This window comes from Malaclemys terrapin, chromosome 25 (genome assembly GCF_027887155.1).
Source record: "Malaclemys terrapin pileata isolate rMalTer1 chromosome 25, rMalTer1.hap1, whole genome shotgun sequence".
NCBI classification, from domain to species: Eukaryota; Metazoa; Chordata; order Testudines; family Emydidae; genus Malaclemys; species Malaclemys terrapin.
In genome coordinates, this window is record NC_071529.1 from 1,886,181 (window position 1) to 1,908,157 (window position 21,977).

At 47.0% G+C, this 21,977-nt stretch overlaps 1 protein-coding gene across 2 annotated transcripts in view; it reads left to right on the forward strand.

Annotated features, from left to right (window-relative positions):
* The window catches only part of MYO1D (myosin ID), a 373,562-nt gene that overhangs the window by 83,692 nt on the left and 267,893 nt on the right, over positions 1–21,977 (forward strand). For both annotated transcript variants that reach the window (XM_054014216.1, XM_054014217.1), the window contains exon 2: positions 20,537–20,745. In XM_054014216.1, coding sequence (XP_053870191.1) covers positions 20,537–20,745 — 209 coding nt within the window. The remainder of the gene's footprint in view (positions 1–20,536; positions 20,746–21,977) is intronic.

A 21,977-nucleotide genomic window follows, 5' to 3' on the forward strand; every position in this document is an offset into this window, starting at 1 on the left:
AAGAACCTTTCAAAACTGCATCTTAATTGAGAGGACTTGCTACTGAGCAGTGCAAGCCAGTAATTGCCTACCATGGGCTGTGGATAGATCTACTATTGCAGAACTTGCTCTTTGGTCAGCCAGAGACTAGAGATCAAAACCTATCTTCCCTGCCAAATAACTAACCACTGGGCTGGGTTGTCTTTTATGCTGCTGCTTGCCTACCTGTAAGTTTGAGGATTAAATAATTTAAAATATAGTGCATCTTGTGGTGTATTGCCGCTGTTAATGCAGAAATCATAGTCATCCAGGCAAATACCAAAGGGATGTAGCCTCCTTCTAGATTGAGCACCGCCTAAATTGGTCTCTAGCTAGGGTCCTTAAGACTGTCTGGCTAGATGTTCAGTCTGTCATTGGTAGGGATAAGATTTTGTCAATGAGGTCACAGATTCCCTGAATTTGAGACCTCTGACATTTTCTGTTTTAGCTTCAGCCGTGAGGCATAGGGCAGCGATATCCCCGAAGCTGTTGACCGCGTCAGAGAGTCCCCCGTTGTTTTTTAATAAAAGTCAGATGGGTCTTGGGCTTCCATGAATTTTTATTTATTGTCCGTGACCTTTCTGTGACTTTCACTAAAAATAATCATGACAAAAATCATAAAAGGAACAGGAGTACTTGTGGCACCTTAGAGACTAACAAATTTATTAGAGCATAAGCTTTTGTGGACTACAGCCCACTTCTTCGGATGCATATAGAGTGGAACATATATTGAGGAGATATATATACACACATACAGAGAGCATAAACAGGTGGGAGTTGTCTTACCAACTCTGAGAGGCCAATTAAGTAAGAGGAAAAAAAACTTTTGAAGTGATAATCAAGATAGCCCAGTACAGACAGGTTGATAAGAAGTCTGAGAATACTTACAAGGGGAGATAGATTCAATGTTTGTAATGGCTCAGCCATTCCCAGTCCTTATTCAATCCTGAGTTGATTGTGTCTAGTTTGCATATCAATTCCAGCTCAGCAGTCTCTCCTTGGAGTCTGTTTTTGAAGTTTTTCTGTTGTAAGATAGCCACCCGCAGGTCTGACATTGAATGACCAGACAGGTTAAAGTGTTCTCCCACTGGTTTTTGAGTATTAAGATTATATGCATCTGAAGAAGTGGGCTGTAGTCCACGAAAGCTTATGCTCTAATAAATTTGTTAGTCTCTAAGGTGCCACAAGTACTCCTGTTCTTTTTGCGGATACAGACTAACACGGCTGCTACTCTGAAACAAAAATCATAGCATCATAGAATATTAGGGTTGGAAGGAACCTCAGGAGGTCATCTAGTCCAGCCCCTTGCTCAAAGCAGGACCAATTCCCAACTAAATCATCTCAGCTAGGGCTTTCTCAAGCCGGGCCTTAAAAACCTCAAACCTTAGTCATTGGTTATCTTATTGTGCCGCCAAAGCTTTTGATTGCTGGCCATGTAGCAGCATTCCTTGGTAAACATGCTGTGTACTTACTTGGCTTTCCATCCCAATGATGAGTCTATGCCATTCCGATGTACTGTTAGTGCAGTCTGAACAACAAAAATGGAAGGTCCGATAAAAATTGGTGTGGAAGGTGAAGCTGATAATGGACATATACTGACTTATTTGTGTGCGTGCGTGCAGGGTACTGGTAAAATGGATTTGTGGAATCTTGGCCTGTTATCAGATCCGTAGGTATCAAAATAAAAGTGCTGTGGCTGCCAAACAGAAGAGCCACTGAATTACATAAGAACGACCATACCGGGTCAGATCAATGGTCCATCTAGCCCAGTATCCTGTCTTCCGACAATGGCAGGTGCTTCAGGGGAAATGAACAGAACAGGTAATCATAAAGTGATCCACCCCCTGTCGCCCATTCCCAGCTTCTGGCAAACAGAGGCTAGGGACAATTCAGAAAATGGTTTTGCATCCCTGCCCATACTGGCTAATAGCCATTTGTGGACCTATCCTCCGTTAATTTATCTTGTTCTTTTCTGAACTCTGTAATAGTTTTGGCCTTCATAACATCCTCTGGCAAAGAGTTCCACAGGTTGTGCATTGTGTGAGGAAATACTTGCTTTTGTTTGTTTTAAACTTGCTACCTATTGTTTTCATTTGGTGACCCCTAGTTCTTGTATTACGCGAAGGAGTAAATAACACTTCTTTCTTTACTTTCTCCACACCAGTCATAATTTTATAGACTTCAAACATATCCCCTCTCAGTCATCATTTTTCCAAGCTGGAAAGTCCCAGTCTTAATAATCTTTCCTAATATGGAAGCTGTTTCATGCCCCTAATAATTTTTGTTGTCCTTTTCTGTACCTTTTCCAATTCCCATATATCTGTTTGAGATGGGGTGACCAGATCTGCATGCGGTGTTCAAGATGTTGTCATGTCATATGGATTTATATAGAGGCAGTATATTTTGTCTTATCTATCCCTTTCCTAATGATTCCCGACATAGTTAGCTTTTTTTTAAAAAACTGTTGCTGCATATGGAATGGATGTTTACAGAGAACTATCCACAGCAGTTACCAACTTTCTAATGTGCTGGGGGGTGCTCGACCCCCCTGGCTCTGCCCCAGACCCTGCCCCCCACTCCACCCCTTCCCCCAAATCCCCACCCCACCACGCACCCTGTCCCCTCTCCTCCTGCATGCCACAGAACAGCTGATCTGCAGTGGAGCCACTGGGAGGGAGGGAAAGGGGGAGGTGCTGATTGGCAAGACCACGGGGAGGCACGGGCGGGGGGTGCGATGGCTGCTGGTGGGTGTTCAGCACCCATCATTTTTTCCTGTGGGTGCTCCAGCTGTGGAGCACCCACGGAGTCAGCACCTATGATTATCCACAGTGGCTCCAAGATCTTTCTTGAGTGGTAAAAGCTAATTTAGACCGTATCATTTTATATATATAGTTGGGATTATATTTTCCAATGTGCATTACTTTGCATTACTACTTCCTGAGGCACTTTCTATGGCCCAGTTACCTTATAGCTAGATAGGATATCTTGTTCTTATGAATGCATTTTGTTGCTTTTGGAGGCATTACATGGATGTGAGTCATGGACTGGAGTTCTTATCTAAACCCATACCCTATCCATTCCATGCTCAGTATAGTCATGGAGAATCTGCCTTTCAGAAGTGCTGACAACAATAGTTGTGGTTCATAGACTTCTTTTTAAGACAAGGAGGTGCCATTGTGATAATCTAATCGGATCTGTATAACACAGCGTAGAGATTTTCACCAAGTGGCTCTTGCATCAAGCCCATAATTTCTGGCTGAGCTAGAGCATATCATTTAGAAAGACATTGTCTTGACTTAGTGATGGGGAATCTACCACATCTTTGTTCCAATGTGCTTCAATTCTAGTATGTATTTGTCGGTTTCCAGCCTTTGCATTTTGTTGCTCAGGATGTCTAAAATTCAGGCCCTTAGTTCTTATTACAGTTTTTCTCTGAGTGTTAGAGAAACCTTTAAAGGTATGGCTACTCATAATCATATCCTGATTAAGGCTAAGATTTTGTCAAGCATATTTTTAGTAAAAGTCATGGACATGTTCCAGGCAATAAAGAAAAATTCATGGAAGCCTGTCCATGACTTTTAGTAAAACTATTGGTGATAAAATGGGGAGCTGCCCCCACACCACCCACGGGCTGACGTGGGGTGCCGCCCGTGGACTGAAGTCATGGAGGTCTCTGGAAGCCACAGATTCCGAGACTTCCACAACCTCCATGACAAAAACCGTAGCCTTAAATCAGGATTTATTTATGTAGTGCCCAGAAGTGTACTTAGTTGCTTTAGACATGTAAGAACCCAGTTTCCCTCCCTGTAGAGCAGTGGTCAGAACCAGTCGATCGTGATCGACTGGTCGATCCTAGAGGATCTCCGGGTCGATTGTGATCTCTGGTGGCGTACCTGCCTACCCTGGCCCCACGCCGCTCCCAGAAGTAGTACAGCATGGTCTCCCTCCACACGCTGCTCCTGCCTGCAGCCACCGTCCCCACAGCTCCCATTGGCCGGGAAATCTGTGGGGGTGGTGCTTGCAGAGAGGGGCAGTGTGCGGAGCCATATGGCCCCCGCCCCTCCCCCCAGAGGGTGCAGGGGTGCGTTGGCACCTTCCGGGAGCAGCGTGGGGCTGGGTAGGCAGGGAGCCTGCCTTAGCCTCGCTGCACCTGCTGCCGACCGGGAGCCACTGGAGGTAAGTGCTGCCCAGTGGGAGGCCAAACCCTAATCCTCATCCCTGAGCCCCCTCCCAGAGCCAGCACCCCATACCTCAGCCCTGAGCCCCCTTCCAGAGCCAGCACTCCATACCCCTGACACATCTCCTATCCCCCAGTGCAGATCGTCCTAGCCAAACTCCCCTGCCTTCCCAGCATTCAAAAACCACATTAAGAACAATCGCAGTTTGTCACATCTCTCCCCCCTTTGAGACCGAACTGAGCCGGGTCATTTCAGCCAGTGACCTGGGGAAGTTCGAACCTACCCACGTTCCCATGGATGCCCCAACATCCCTCCCATTCCTTGGTGAGAATTACACCAGGACCTTCCGGTTTCACGCTCCCCTTTAGGTCGGGTGTGCTTGATGGCACTCGTAGTTCACATGTGGGAAGGTTTATGCGGCCTGTGCCCTTTTCCCACCCCCATACCTCTGGGATTCAAACTGGGCTGTGGTCTTCTCCCAGCGCTCCAGTCTGGAGGTCTGTGATTCAGGCTCTCTTGGTTCAGAGCCGCCCTTTTGACCGTGGCCACCCTCTGGAAAGGCTCCTCGATGATGGGCAAGGGTCCTAAGGCCGTTTTCCCTTTGTCCCGGGCCTTCCTCACCCTCAGACAGGGGTCACAGGATCCGCAGTACTGTCGGACAGTAACAAAGACCCCCAGGCCAGTAAAAGCTCCGTAGCAGCCTCTGCTGGGTACGCCAGGTTCCCTGGTGCCCTGAGAAGGGAATGTCATGGGCCCGGTACAGCAGCTGGCGGCGATACTTCTGGGGTACCACCAGCTGCCTCCTGATCCCCCCTGACTCCATTTTCCCTGGGGGAGCCCATTCTCGGTACAGGAACCCCTTCTCCCACAGGAACCTTTTCCGGCCACCTCTCTCCATGGTCTGTACCGCACTGAGGTCAGCCAAGTCCCTTATCTTCCACAAGGAGGGATCTTTCTGCAACTTGGCCTGGAACTCAGCAGCTGGGACAGGGATGGGCACCTGCTCTCTCTCGCCCGCTGGGTCTGAAGCCGCAGCCTCCCTGAGCCGTGCCCTTGGGCGTTCCCTCCCCACTAGGTTAGGGTCCTACGCCTCGGGCAAGGTACCCTAGGGCAAGGTCAGGGCGCAGTGGCCGTCGCCGGCTCTGGCTACGGGTCATGACCAGGGCACTCTGGGGGTTGCTTGGCCAGTCCTCCAGGTCCCCCCCATCAACACCTCAGTAGGCAAATGTGGGGGGCCAAGGAGGGCCCCCCCACCCACTTCAGGTGTACCCTCGCCACAGGCACCTTGAATGGGGTCCTGCCCACCCCCGTCAGGGTCAGGTAGGGGTCGGGCATCACCTGATCTGGGGTCACCACTTCGGGCTGGGCCAGCGTCACCTCTGCGCCCATATCCCAGTATCCATTGACCTTCCTCCCATCCACCTCCAGGGGAACAAGGCACTCGCTCCGGAGGGACAGCCCTGCGCCCACCCTGTAAACCAAAAACCCTGAGTCTGGAGCATCAAGCCCCCCAGAGGAGCTGGCCTGGGGCCCTCCTCCCTCCTTAGCAGGTGGTACGCTGCCAGCCCTCCTTGCCTGGGAATGCTGCCCCTTGTCTGACTGGGTCTTTACCCAGTCAACCCTCTGTGGGTTGGGTCTGCTTTGGCCACAGTGATAGCAGCCCATGTCCCGTGGGTCCCCTCGAGCGGGTCGGATGGACCTGACGTTGGATGTTTCCCTTTGGTGGGGGTTCTCCATATTTCCCCGCTGCGAGGTCCCATGGTGACTCTCTCGCTGCGTTGTGGTGGGCCTGTTCCTTTGGGACTCCTCCCTGTTATCCCCTGCCCGACTGTTCACAAACTTGTCGGCCAGCTGGCCTGCGTGCTGTGGGTTCTCTGGTTTTTGGTCCATCAACCATCGCCTCAGGTCGGATGGGCACTGCTCATACAGGTGCTCCAGTACGAATAGGTTAAGCATGTCTTCCTTAGTTTGGGCCCCAGCTGTCCACTTGCAGGCATACCCGTGCATCCAGTTGGCCAGTGGTAGGTTTGTGACCTCACGGGTTTTATGCTGACTCTGGAACCTTTTCCAGTACATCTCAGGGGTCAGCCCAAACTCGCGAAGCAGGGCCTTTTTGAACAGTTTGTAGTGCCCTGTCTCTGCCTCTTTCATTCGGCTGTACACCTCCACAGCTGTGGAGTCTAGTAAGGGGGTGAGAAACTGGATCCTGTCTGCAGGGTCAACCCTGTGCAGCTCGCAGGCATTCTCAAAGGCCGTCAGGAAGGTATCCATGTCCTCTGCCTCCTTATGCTGGGCCAGGAAGCACTTATCAAAGCTCCTTGCAGTCCTGGGTCCCCCCTCACTCACCATAGCCGGGTCCCCACTGCTTCTTAGCCTAGCCAGTTCCAGCTCATGCTGACGTTGCATTTCCCGTTCTTCCCGCTCCTGCTTCAGTTCTTGCCTCCTTAACTCGAGCTCTTCCTGTCTCATCTCCCTGTCATATTCCAGCCGCATCCATTCCAGGGACGGGGGGCTCTGCCGGGACAATCCCCGGCTGGCCGCCAGGGTCGGAGTGCCCTCGGTAGCAGTCTGATCCCTCCCAGCCATGTCAGGCCCCAGGGCCACGTTGCATCTGCCGGGCGGCTTCCCTCAGAGACAGGGCTCGGTTCCTCCAAGCGATCTCCTCCAGCTGGGCAATTAGCTGTTCTTTGGTGGACCACCCAATGCGCAGCACCTCTGCCTGCGCAGCCCCTCTGCCTGCACAGCCCCACCAGGTGGCTCTTAAGGCGTTTAGCATACATCTTCCTGCTAGCCACTCGCTGGTCTGTGCTCACAGCTTTCCACCGTTCCAGGGAGACCCCTAGTGTGCCAGCCCTTCTTCAGGTCACCACCTCTCCACCAGGGTCGAGCTGCAGACTCCTCTGCCCCTGGTACCGCTCGCTGCGATCCCCCAGAGGACCCTGTTACTGCAAAAGTCCTTTTCTCTGGTGTCACACTCCCAGGAGTTAATTGCCCCCTGAAACAGTCTCTCTCTGACTCTTCAGCCCACCTGGTCACTGTCGATCCCCCTTTGTTTTACTGCTCCCCGGTCACTTACTGCAGGAAGCGCCATCCACAGGGTGCAGTAGATCTGACCGCTGCCACCAGTTGTCATGGGGTGTGGGGGGACACAAGGCCCTGCACCCCCGGCTTCCTGCGATTCACCATGACTCTCAGCCAGCCAGTAAAGCAGAAGGTTTATTTAGACGACAGGAACACAGTCCAAGACAAGTCTTGCAGGCACAGACAACAGGACCCCTCCCCCCCCATCTTGGGGTTCCAGGGGCACCACAGCCCCATTGTGGGGTCAGAGCCCCGCCTGGGCTCCATTACACCAGCAAGCTCCTGAAACTCTCCCTCTCCCCAGTGTCTCCTCCCCCAGCCCTTGTTCAGTTTCCCAGGCAAAGGTGTCACCTGGCCTCTAACCCCTTCCTGGGTTCTCACGTTACATGCTCAGGTATCCTCCCTCAAGGCCGGTCTCCCATCCCCCAATGCAGATCGTCCTAGCCAAACTCCCCTGCCTTCCCAGCATTCAAAGAACAGTCCCAACATTAAGAACAGTTCAGTTCGTCACAACCCCCTTCTGCACCCCTGCCCCAGCCCTGACCCCCCCCTCAGAGCCTGCACCCTGGACCCCAACACTCTGCCCCAGCCCAGAGCCCCCTCCTGCATCCAAACTTCTTTTTAGAACTTAATATAATGTAATGTAATATAATATATAATATAATTAATATATGGAGATATACCTATCTCATGGAACTGGAAGGGACCTTGAAAGGTCATCGAGTCCAGTCCCCTGCCTTTACAGCAGGACCAAGTACCGTCCCTGACAGATTGTTTTGCCCCAGATCCCCTAAATGGCCCCCTCAGGGATTGCGCTCACAACCCTGGGTTTAGCAGGCCAATGCTCAAACCACTGAGCTATCCTCCTCACTCCATCCTGCACTGCAATCCCCTGCCCCAGGCTCAGCCTGGACCCCCCTTCCAAACTGCAAACCCCTCGGCCCCAGCCCAGAGCCTGCACCCCCTCCCGAACCCCAACCCCCTGCCCCAGCCTGGTGAAAGTGAGTGAGGGTGGAGGAGAGCGAGCAACGGAGAGAGGGGGGATGGAGTGAGCTGGGTGGGGCCTTGGGGAAGGGGCGGGGCCTTGGGGAAGGGGCGGGGTAGATCCTGGGTTATCCTTAGATTCAAAAAGTGATCTTGGATGTAGAAAGGTTGGAGACCACTGCTGTAGAGCTTTTTCTCTCAGTATTACTTGCATACCCCCTTCTCCTCTGTCACCCCTTCCTGCACTTTGAGAGATGTGATAGTTACGTTATGATTTGAGACTTTTAAAAAAACAGCCAATCATAGAAGATTAGGATTGGAAGAGACCTCAGGAGGTCATCTAGTTCAACCTCCTGCTCAAAGCAGGACCAACACCAGCTAAATCATCCCAGCCAGGGCTTTGTCAAGCCGGACCTTAAAAACCTTAAGGAAGGAGATTCTACCACCTCCCTAGGTAACCCATTCCAGTGCTTCACCACCCTCCTAGTGAAATAGTGTTTCCTAATATCCAACCTAGACCTCCTCCACTGCAACTTGAGACCATTGCTCCTTGTTCTGTCATCTGCCACCACTGAGAACAGCTGAGCTCCATCCTCTTTGGAACCCCCCTTCAGGTAGTTGAAGGCTGCTATCAAATCCCCCCTCATTCTTCTCTTCTGCAGACTAAACAAGCCCAGTTCCCTCAACCTCTCCTCATAAGTCATGTGTCCCAGCCCCCTGGTCATTTCCGTTGCCCTCCACTGGACTCTCTCCAATTTATCCACATCCTTTCTGTAGTGTGGGGCCCAAAACTGGACGCAATACTCCAGATTTCAGAGTAACAGCCGTGTTAGTCTGTATCCGCAAAAAGAAGAACAGGAGTACTTGTGGCACCTTAGAGACTAACAAATTTATTAGAGCATAAGCTTTCGTGGACTACAGCCCACTTCTTCGGATGCATACTCCAGATGTGGCCTCACCAGTGCTGAATAGAGGGGAAAAATCACTTCTCTCAGTCTGCTGGCAATGCTCCTACTAATGCAGACCAATATGCCATTAGCCTTCTTGGCAACAAGAGCACAGTGCTGACTCATATCCAGCTTCTTGTCCACTATAATCCCCAGGTCCTTTTCTGCAGAACTGCTGCTTAGGCAGTTGTCCTTGTTGAACCTCATCAGTTTTCTTTTGGCCCAATCCTCCAATTTGTTTAGGTCCCTCTGGACCCTGTCCCTACCCTCCAGCATATCTACCTCTCCCCCCAGCTTAGTGTCATCTGTGAGCTTGCTGAGGGTGAAATCCATCCCATCATCCAGATCATTAATAAAGATTTTGAACATAACTGGCCCCAGGACCGACCCCTGGGGCACTCTGTTTGATACTGGCTGCCAACTAGACATTGAGCCGTTTTACCACAGCAAATTGTAAAGGTGTCTCCCTGCCCCAGGCAACAAAACCTGCAGGAGTTTCTCTGTAGTGGAGTCTGTAGCAGGTCTTCCAGTGGTATGGGCTCTCTCCCTGTCTCAGGAAGCTACACAGCATGTCCTTTCTCATACTTTCTATTGCCCAGTTGTTGTGCCTATGTAGCATCCATAGCTAAATAAGTGTTAAAAACAAAAAACCTAATTTGTATCAAAAAGATTTCTAGTGCTGCCCTAAACGTGGGGGAGTGACAGTTCGTGCTGCCCATTGACGCAAACAGAAATGAAAGTATTCAATGTCTCCTATGTTTAGTGGTTTAGCATCCCCCCCCCCCCCCCCGACCCCACTACAAGGTTAGTAGTTTGTAGCTTATTTTTAAGGAAAGGACTTTTGTAAATATTCCAGCTTCCAGTTTGACGGTCTTTGAAAGGAAATCAGTCCATAATCCATGATGATTACTATATAGGTTTCAGAACTTCACTTTCTATTCAATCATTGTGAAAACTGTAATTAGAGATAAGAGGCTCAAAAGCTTGATACTTTCTCCTCTGCGTTGCTAACCTTCTTACCATATCTGTATGGCTCGCAAAGTCGGCTATAGAAATCAAGAGTTGGTGGTGTGTAAGAACTGCAAGAGTTGGTGGTGTGTAAGAACTGAGTCAGCCTTGTAAAATGAGTCCTTGTTCTAATATGCCTGGATTGATGATGAAAAGGTTGAGATACTGCAGTTTGGTTTATTTCCTATGGGAATCCGTTTTATTGTTTACTGTGCTCCTTTGTAGCCTTCCCGGTGTGTGCCCTTCAAAGGAGACTTTACCCTGTTTCTTAGCAGGTCATTGTGAAAGTTGCTCATGAATGAATTACTTATTCCTTGCCCTGCCCTTTCTGTTCCATCCCATACAGGAAAGGAGTGGTGCAGAATGCACAGTGAATGGCATTTCCTATTTTATTAAATTGGCAACATTTTAACTTAACTGAAACAGTTCAGAACCATGCAAAGGAAGATTTAGTTTTTCTAGAGCACAGTCCACCAGCAAAACCTAGATTTGAAATTAATTTATGGCATGAATTAAAACATTTGGGGCATATTAAGAATCCTATCAGGACTTGGACTGTTTTTTTCTAGGAGCAAAGGTGGTAATAATGACTTGACTGGATGTTTTTTTCTAACTGTAGTAAGGAGAAAGTATTGGCTACACATTTCCCCATCCCTATTTGAATCTCAGTTCTCTTGGTTTAGGGATTATTTGCATTAACATGATTTATGAACAATTTACTGTAAAACTAACTTAATTCCTCTATGCCTGTTTGAGAGACAAGCGTACATTTTTTAGGTAAACTGTGAAATAGTGCTTAATATTGATGAAAGAAGACTGGAGTTGCATATGGAAAATTGCACTTGTACCTTAGAGGTATACAGGAGAAGGCCATTTAACCAGTCCAGTTAAATTTCTTCAAAAGCATGAGAGGACCATCTGTTGCTGATTTGTGTCCAGATAGGAAGCTATACATGTCTAACTTATTAAAAATAGTGTATATATGCTATTTCACTGTCAAAGTGAAGTTTAATAAATCAGGTTTCTCTACTGATAACATCCTAATCTGTCCTCAACTAGCTAATATGTTAACATACAGCTTGCCCAATCTACAGTAGAGTTGTAAACTGTTAATGTTTTAGCTGACCTGTTTTAAAAAATACACTAAACTGCTCAGATTCAGTTTGAACTTAACAAGTATTTGACAAATAATTTTATGAACAGAGTCATCGACAGACATCCTTTCTCTAACAATACGTAACACTTAAGAGTGCTTGATGTGTTCAAACTCTATATGAAAACTACTGATAATATTTCTAGCTTTGTTTGGGTTGTCCCAGCAAAGAGAAAATCCCTTATTTTCAGTGGACTTCTGTCAAACTACATGTGTATGGTGTAAGATGACTGCTGGGTTAGCACATGCTTCTAAAAATGCAAGGTCCTGATGGTTTAAAGATATGTATAGATATATATATATATATATATATATTTTTTTTTCCCCTTTGCAAGCTAAGTATGACATTTAGTGGGGATTACTCTGATTGTTGTGGTGAAAGTAATGGTCTCTGGAACGTGTGTGTATATATATACACACAGTTATCTGTCCCCATTTATGGGGTCTGACTCTCTCACAATCTTTTAAATGTATTTATTTTCATAACCCCCTCATGGAGGTATGAAGGTACTATTATCCCCTTTGTACAGATTGGGACATGAGGCGCAGATCATGCAGAAAGGTCACCTTTTCTGCCAAAGGTCACGCAGGAAGTCTGTGGCAGACCAAGGAGTTGAACCTGGATCTCCTGAGTCCCATACTAGCGCCCTAATCTCTGGGGCCATCTTTCCTCCTATGCATATATGGATGATAAGGAAAAAGGGGGAAATAAATTGATCACACTACTATTAAATGTTCCATTTGTTGTTTATAAAGGGTTAATGATTAAGCTTTTAATCAAATGAGAGAACAACAGCTCACAGTCTTTTTAACAACCTGTAAGATCTTATACTGATATGCTTCTGTGACAGGGTTGGAGGGACCCCATCCAGTGCGGGGCGAGTGCACCCTGTCTCCCTTAGGGTGTTAAGAAGCCCACAATTATGCCTCTGTAGCCAAAGTCAATGTATTTCTGCCAGGCAGCAAGGCCTAGTGGCCAGAGTCAATGGCTTCATCCCTGTTAGCAGGGCAGTAAAGCCTAAGGGCCAAGTGGCCTCAGTCAGGGAAGGGGGCCGCCACGCACAAAAAGGGGGTGCTGGCAGCCCAGATGGGGGGACAAGGCCCTTCCTCTCCCCTGGGCCCCAGTCCAGAGCCCTGGTAATGGTAAGAGCACTTGCCATGGAGTCAGTGCGGGTCCGACCAAAACACTCTGACTCAAAGTTCTGGGTCACTAACTGGGACGCTATCGAATTCCCCTGGGCTGCTTCCTACCATGGTTCCCGCTGCTGCGGTCTGGGCATCTCCAAGTTCCCCAGTCTGCGCTGTCCCCAGTGACTATGGACTCTGTGGGGCCTCCTGGCATCTGCCTGGGTTGCGGCGTCTCCGGCTCTCTTGGCTTCGGGCTTCAGCTGGAACCTGTGACTTGCGTCCTTCTTCTCCAGCAGTCAGCCCCAACTGAGATGAGCTGCTCTCTTTTATACTAGTGCATTTGGAGCATGCCCAGTAGAGATGAGCGGGTATGGCTTCCTCAGCCCACAATGTAAGGTTAACCCTTCCTCGTCCAATGTGGGGCAAGTGCACCCCGTCACAGCTTATAACAATCTCTAGCACACACACTATTCATATCTGTAATGTGCTTATAACATCTGTAATTTATTAGCCCTTTATAAACTATTGATTTGTGGAGCCTTACTATAAAGCATTTAAGCACTGTTAAACTGAAGTTAAATCTTCACTGGTGGTTTAAGAAGAGCTTCATGTAGTGATAGTTGCTCTATTTCTGAAGTGGTCTCTGGTGTGGTGGAGGAAAGGACAAGATTGAATAGATGCATTGGGTCCTGCACTTTTGGAATAGCAGTTTAACTTTAAGTGTGGGTGTGTGTAAAACAAAACACTGTATAAGACACTCAGTGCCCAGATGAGTAGTGAATGGATCCCAAACCAGACAGCCTTCTTCCCACAGACAAAATAGAAACTGATAGTAATGTCTACACTTATTAGTTCTTTTAAGATGTGGTCAGGTGACTTTATTCTGGAATACTTTTCTTAGTCATAAAAATGAAGTCGCTAGCCCAAACTACTGGACAGTTGGCTGGAAGGGGCTAATAAAATGTATGTTTGATAAATGAAAATTTTAATACTTGTGTAATAGCTAGAAAACAATCTAGCTCTGAAAAATCAGTAAATTCATAATGTTATTCTTCATGTTAACTATCTCAGAAAGTAAACTGAATTTTATAAACAGTAATCCTACAGAGTGAGATTATCACTTGATGGTCCCAGCTAAGCACGAGTGGTCTACCTCACTTTCAGTGCAGGGGAGCAGTGTTGTAAATGAATAATTGTAAATTCCCTTTATAATTACTGTTTTAACTGGCACATTTGGAGTGGGTGTTGCATGGTAGGATGCCTTTCTTTAACAGCCTGTATTCTGCAGATGTTTTGAAATATGGGTTCCAACTCTTGCCAACTAACTTTTTTCTTTATTTATACTGAGTGCATTTGAAGTTGCATCATTTCCTCAATAAGAACAGTGTTTTATTTTTGACTGTAGCATTTGTCAGGTGGGAGGAATTCTGGCTTTCAACTACTGAGAGCTAACATTAGCGCACTCTGGTGGTGGGTCCTCAGCAGTTTTCTGATTTTCGTAGTGCCTCTTTCGGTGACAGCTAGTCTCTTGGATGTGTAATGGGTTTCTGTGTTCTTTGGGAAAGTTAGTTGCTTTGATGTATAAAAAGTTGCCATGCATTAACCTGTAAAGTTTCCTTCCTTTCAAGTATTGACTAAGGACCTCACAGAATACTGACAGTTAAAATAGCCTTACATACATTCTCTGTGTCTGGTATTTAGGGGACTCTCTTCATTGTATTAAGGACACTATTGCATGTTTTTGTGAACTTGAACCAAAATAGTCAAACTAATGGGGGAAGAGGTATGTTTACCCTGAATAGTAATAGAGTCCTGTATACAGGGTTTCTCTCCTCCCTCCCTGTCACTCTTCTCTCCTACACCTTTGTTTCTGTCCATTTAGGTGGTGTTTTTGTGGCTTACCCGTTTGTATTCACTTCCTATCTTTTTATTACTTTGTACAAATTCTTAATGGTATAAAGATTTAATTTAAAAAACAGACCCAGCATTCCTGATCCTTATGCAAAATATTTACACAAGAGTTAAATATTATGACTTCCTTAATAGCTACTGGATCTTAAACCTCAAAGTAGCAAACTGAGAACCCAGGAAATATGCAGTGTAATTGTAGTTGTGTTGGTCTCAGGATATTAGAGAGACCCAGAAAATAGTGAAGCAGATACTAGATGCAGTTAATCTTTATGGAAATTGAAAAGATGCTACAACTTTTAGGCGAGAATGGAGCTTATTGTTATTGGAAGTAATGTAAATCTACAGGAAAAGGCATGCCTGTGGGACTGTCACTTATATGCAGGTATGGACAATGGTTTGTCTTCACAAAAATGCCATTCTTTTGGCTTTTAATAATGAAAAATCCACTGCTGTGTTACACACATAGCATTGAATTATTTAAGGTAACATACGTGTTGAGGTGCATCCAGTTGGCAGGATCTTTCCCATTGCGAGCTTTGTAATAAAGTTTTGAATGGATCTGGAACCTGTATTTTGTGCAAACTTGTAGTACAGTGGATTAGGGAATCTCATTTTGCTTGAACCTTCCAGTTTGGACTGCAGTCATTATGCTATTTTTTTTACTCTTTCACAAGTTCTTATTTTTCTTTACCCAAGAAGAATCATAACCAAAGAAATGCAGCTAAAAACAGCCATTGCTTTTTTTGGCCTGCAACAACGCAGCACTCCACTGTCGTCTGAAAAGAATCTTTATCAACAAGGAGGGGGTGAGGAAGGAAAGCTCATAGTTTAGGAACATCTAAACACAACTACGTACAGTATTTAGTATAATTTTAACTCAAGTATTAAGCACTTAAACTTTGGACAGAAACATCCATGGTCCATGAATTCAGATACCCTTAAAGCAAAATTTTTACAGTGAGACATGCATTTCCTTGTTAGAGTCCTGAGGGAGGTGGTCCTCCAGTGCCACCTCCATCGGTCTGATCCAGCACCCTGGGAGCTTTTCCAGCCTTGGGACCACCTGGGAAATAGCAAATGTGTGAATTTGTTGTATGACGAAGTATTATAATGTTAACAATTTAAACATTGACAATTGCTTTATCAGCAGGGATGTTTCAGATTTGTTTAAACTTACAGCTGAGAGGGAGGCTTCTGAGGCAGATCAGTAGATTGTTGGCTGTCATCTGCCTGTACCAAGCTGCTCCCTTATAGCCGTCTGTTTTGATTTTCTACCCCGTCACTGGAGCACATGGAGAATACCTCTAGGCAGAGGCGGATTAAGATTTATTTGGGCCCCCCACACCCTGGGGGCCCCAGAACTGGCGGGGGGCATGGCCCCCCACTTTTAAAACTAGGATGGCCACGCCTGTCCACTTTTTAACATGGGCATTATCATAGGTGATATGCAGCTGTGGCTAGTGGGGGACACAAATGAGAGGTTCTGATGGGTCACGTGCCCCCCCAATTTCTTGGGACGCCTCTGGTGCAGACACCTAATAGTGAGGAGACAGCATTCCCCTTGGCCCTGGTGCTCTCAGTGTGTCCGTGCAGCCTGGGGAGGGAGGAAGCAGCGGGGCGGCTGTCTGTAGTATCATAGCACCTGGGAGTCTGTCATGGAGCAGGACCCCATTGTGCTAGGCACTGGCTGCCGACTGAGCTTCTCCTCTGCCATATGAGGCTGTTTCGCCTTCCCTGCTGCTGGAGTCCCACGCATTGCCACTGCCTGCACTCCCTGACTCACCCCAGGGATTGTATGCAAAGTAGGCGGCAGCACTGGGACTCCAACAGCAGGGAAGACTAAGCAGCCCCATGTGGTGGGAGAAGGAATTCAGCTGACAGCTAACCACCCAGTTGCTTCCTTCCTCCCCTGGGCTGCAGGGACACAGGGGGAGTGCTGCTTTCTCACTGTTGGGTGTCCGCACCAGAGGCATCCTGAGAAATTGCGGGGTGGTGGTGTTTGTGATCCTGCATGTCTTCCTCCAACCCCCCCGTCTTGGGCAGGTGCAGAGCAGTGGCGGCAGGGAAGCTGATAAGATGATCATCTCCCCTGCTGTGAAGTGCAGCCCCTGCTAGTGGTACCAGCCTCTTCCCAGTGTAGGGAGGATAAGGTGGGCCTAAGGCCACACCCACCACAGGGTCCTGCTCCTCCTCTCTTCCCCGAGACCCCTAAGAGCCGCTCAGGGAGCCTGGGCCACTGTGGGGAGCCCCAGACCCTCCACCTGCCCTGGGTGGTGCGCTTTGGGGGGCAGGGACACAGGCTGGGGCCTCGGGGAAGAGGGAAGGAGGACCAGGAGGTGGGGCCCCAGGGGAAAGAGGAGGAGCAGGGGCAGTGCCACAGTTCTGGTGCTGGTGACCCTCCCTCCTTCTACACAGGTTTTGGCGCTTCTGGGACACCCAAATTAGCTGGGGATCCATGGTGCCATGCGTTAATCCGCCACTGCCTCTTGGTTTCATAGATACAGGGCAAAGTACAAAATCCACAGCTGCTGTGAAGAAGGAAATCAAATTATATTGGGAGAGGGAGGATCAGAGAGGAGCTGCTGCAAAATCCCAGAGTAATGGCTCCAGAAAGACACGAGTCCAATTGGTTTACCTCCTGGAAAAGATCAGGGTAATAGAGAATATATTCTGCTTCCCATGGATCCCCTGCTTCCAAAAAGTCACCACTGTGTAAGTATGGAAGGAACTATTGAATGAAAAAATAAAAATACTGGAAGATTTTTTTAGCTTAGCCCGTGTACACATGCTCTGAGAGGGACAGCCATAAGGTTCAGGGAGGACCTACCAGGGTCTTTTCAAAAGCAAAAGAGCCATCCCTGTTGACCAACGTCCTGAGCTTTGTATCTCCATAACACCCAATACTTTGACCTCTTCTTCAGGTTATGAATTGTGTAACTTTCAGTAGCCAGACAGAGAGTGCTATTACTTGACATTTTAATGTCCTTGTCTCCCTTCTAAACAAAATCTACTGATCTGCTTCAGAAGCCTGCTTTTCAACTGGAAGTTTTGATAAAACAAATCTGAAACACCCCTGCTGACAAATTATTAGCTTCAAAAGCGTTAAATAGTTTGGGTTTCTGCCCAAGATCATCCCTCCAAACTTCACGTATTTGTACAAAGTAAAGTTAGGAATTGGAAACCACCAGGATTGAGTCCGCTGACAGTTACCTTGGGGGGGAGGGGGAGCAAAGCTTCCTTCTTGGTTCTTTGCAGGTAAATTGGCATTTTAAGAGTTGGTGATGGGACCCTATATTTTATACCACACTTGAAACTGTTGTTCAGTATCATAGTTGCCCTCCAAGTTTCTTTTTTGTGTAATCAGTTGTTTCTATCACAACAATTGTGTGGAGGCCAATATATTTCAGTCTTACTGCTAATTAAAAAGTATTCATTTTTTCAAGAAAATCCTTAATTTTGAGTTGCCTTCAAAGTCCCCCCCCACCAAAGAAAAAAAAATTAAATATAGGTATGAGCTGAAAAACATTGTTTTGGATTTTCAGCTCCCTAATGAGGAGGATGCTGATCGGGACCATGTTCAACTCAGTTGTCTTGGCATGACCAAGACCATACATTTAGTGATGCAAGCTGAGCTTTTTAGAAACCGATCTGCTGAATCACATACTGTAACGGGTGTGCAACAAAGCTGAAGAATGGAAACCCACCAAGACTCCAGCTCAAGGACTGATGCAGTGTGTGCACTGCAATAGCTACTGCACTCCATTCGGTATTCTGCTTTTAAATAAGCAGTGAAAAATCAGTCAGGTTTCTCCTTTGTGATAAAGATATGACAATGCAGTCAACGGACAATCCTGAAATCTCTTGCTTTGCTTTTTATAAAAGTGTTATGATGCCACCTAATGTTATAGAGTCATATCACAAATTACATACTGCTACGTAAAGCAGTGGTTCTCAACCAGGGGTCTGGGGCCCCTTGGGGAGCCGTGAGCAGGTTTCAGGGTGTCCTCCAAGCAACCAGCATTAGACTTTCTGGGCCCCGGGGCAGAAAGCCAAAGCCCCATTGCATGGGGCTGAAGCCTGGGGCTCTGACCCCCCCCCCCACCTGGGGCTACAGACGAAGCCTGAACAATGTAGCTTTGCAGGGGCCCCTATGGCATGGGGCCCCAGGAAATTGCCCTGCTTTCTACCCCCTAACACCGGCCCTGGCTTTTATATGCAGAAAACCAGTTGTTGGGACACAGGTGGGCCATGGAGTTTTTGTAGCATGTTGGAAAGAAAAAGGTTGAGAACCCCTGACATAATATACCACAAGCTGGGACCATGTAGCTAAGTTTGTAAATAGATCTATTAACTTCCATGATCCCTCCCTTTCCAAAACCAAAATCTATGATTTCCTCAGTTACCAATCTGAAACTATTCATGTGGGCTCTATTTAGCTAGGGAAAACCATGTATACAAAATGTGAGGAATGAGTATGTAACGGGGTGGCTTGCCTCATGGGCTGGAGAGCCTGGTGATTACAGGATGTGAGCCCCATCTGACAGGAAGGACATTCCAGTGTAAAAGGAGCAGAAAGTTGCAGTGAAGGGGGGAAAAGCTCAGGAAGTTGTGGCAGTCTGCAGAGAGAGGAAATCTTTCCTGGCAGGGAGACCTGGAGGAGGAAGAGAAACCTTGTGTTGTGTGTATTATGAATGGCCTTTTAGGGGTTTTGAGTTTTATTTACAGTTTATTTTATATTAATAATCCCAATCCACAAAGAGGGAACCAAGGAAAAGGCTGAAGTGAAGTTTATTTGATCAGTGCAAGAATGGAAACTGAGGCAGGCTGCATGTAGTGTGACCCTTCACCATGGGGGAGTATACAGGAGGCATCTAGATTGGTTTCAGAGTACTTGAAAAATTTCTTTTGTTTTTGGAAATGTCTCCCACTTTTTAAAAATGCCTGTGTAGAAACTCCAGACTACTTTTATTTATCTCTCCACAAGGAGGACTGGTGGCGCTGAGTGTTTTTTGTTTTTAAGAGGGTTGATTGGTTAATATTAGTCGTAGCTATCCCCTTTCATGTACTCGTCTGGGACTTAATAGTTTTCAAACTTCAGTTAAACATCAGGGCTGTAGTTCCACTCTGGGCTCCTTACTGTGGAGAGCTCCTTTTGAATGGAAACAATCACTAGGATTGAAAGTTGCATTTTTTTTTTTCTGGATTGTAGGTTAATTCACTGTTTTACAACTTTCTCTCCTTATAACTGTCACCAGAGGTCTAGTTCTGGCTCCCAGATTTCTGTGCACTTTGCTGGGCCATGCAGTGTCTAAGGTCCTCAGAACTTAACATCTGAAAGTAAACCTTTCCTTCTAAGTCTGGCTTATTTAGGCAAGTGGATTAGAAACACCAGTGTTTTTATATATCTTTGCTCTATTCAAGCAGTGATTTAAAATTTACTCCAAGCTGAGTAAAATAAAGTCTACAGCAAATTCTGAGCCTTGGTAGATCACGAACTGTAATAGAAATATCTGAAATGAATGTTGAAAGGCTGGTTGGGTATGTATGCAGAACTAGGGTGTAATCTGTGGTCCTAAATTTTATGTTTGCAGTATTGCTGTAACCATGTTGGTCCTATGATATGAGAGAGACAAGGTAGGTGAAGTAATATCTTTTGTTGGACCCACTTCTGTTGGTGGAAGGGATTAGCTTTCGAGCTTCACAGAACTCTTCTTCAGATTACCTATGAAGCTTGAAAGCTTGTCCCTTTCACCAACAGAAGGGGGTCCAATAAAAGATATTACCTAACCTACCTTGTCATAAACACAGTTTTGCAGTAGTACTCAGCAGGCAAATCTGTATCAAACATTTTCAGGTGAAACACTAATGGTGGTAATTTCCGTAAGTAGCATTTGATTCAAAATCAGTTTTGATTCATAGTCTGTTACCTGACTACCTAGAATGACACATTGACATACCACATGTGCTAAATAAAGAGCTTTTCCTTAGTAGTGTTTTAGTATATTGTAAAAAAGTGAAAAATATTTGGATCAAATGACTGGTATAATCAAATGGACAACTTGGATGCAGAATACAAATTCTGATTTATTACATTTGACTAACCTTCTCCTTCGGCTCTCCCTGCGCAGGTTTGATAAAGGACGGATCTATACATTTATTGGTGAAGTGGTGGTTTCTGTGAACCCTTACAAAAACTTGAACATTTATGGTCGTGACATGATTGAGCAGTACAAAGGACGGGAGTTATATGAGAGGCCCCCTCATCTCTTTGCAATTGCTGATGCTGCTTACAAGGCCATGAAGAGACGATCAAAAGATACCTGCATTGTAATATCAGGTAAGGTGGAAAAGTCTCTCCTCACTACCTGAGGACTATTTGACCCTCCTTGTGAAACTCAAGGAAGGAAGGAAGTAGAACAATTTGGCTAATGTTACATTTGCTAAAGGGAGAATTTTACTATGTTCAAGACCTTAATTTGCATATGCGCCTGCATCTATATCATTCAAATACAATTGTCTAATTCAAGAACTTGTAGATTAAACTAATTATTGATACATATTATACTTGTGAGGGAATTCTGCTCCAAAAAATTAAAAGTTCTATGCCAAAAAGAAAAATTCTGCATACAATATTTTAAAATTCTGCAAATTGTATTTGTCAATAAATACATGTAGAGGTTACAGCATGGCAGTGGGGAGCACAGGCCACTGGCTGCCTGGAGGTGGGGTGAGGCTGCACCCAACTCTGATAGAGCACTAGGGCTGGGCCTGCCCCAGAAACACCCTGGGACCCTGTCCCTCTCCACCAGTCGCACCAGTTGTGGGCAGACAGGCTCAACCCAGCGGGATCCAAGTGTGGAGGGGCTTAGTGTGGGGGGATCCATGTGTAGGATGAGAGGGTTCTGGGTGTGAGCGGCTCAATGGGGGGTCCGAGTGCAGGAGGGATCTGGATGCATAGGGGCTTGTTGGGAGGGTTCCTAGTGCAGGGGCAATGGACTCTGCAGGGGGTTTCAGGTTAAGGTGGTTAGGGCTCCACAGGTGAGATCTGTGTGTGGGGGGTCTCAGCAGGGCTGATCTGGGTGCAGGGGTGGGGCTCCAGATTCAGGGGGCGTGGGGCTTGGTGGGGAGGGCTGGGTGCTGGGGAGTGGGGCTTGACGGTGGGGTTTTGGGTGTGCAGTGTTGAGGTTTAGCAGAGGGTTCTGGGGGTGGGCCAGATGCTTGGGGTTTGGGTGGATGGGGCTGGGGAGGGCTGATCTGGCTCCAGCCTTGGTGTCCCCAGCCCCCTGCAATGATATATCTCTCCACCGGGTGCTCCAGACACCTGAAACCACGCACCCGCCCCTGGGGAGGGGCTCTTGTGGCTTCTCTTTGTTTCCCTGTCAGAAAGTTATTTTTCTGCAGGGAAGCAAAGTAATCTGTGAATTCTGCACATGCACAGTGCCGCAGAATTTCCCCAGGAGTAATGGTATTGTGTGGTGGTAACTTGAATATGAGTCCCTTCCTTGTTACACCCAGTCTGGTTGAAGACTGGTTTTGGAAAAAAGCCTGTAGCATTCAGTCCTATCTTTT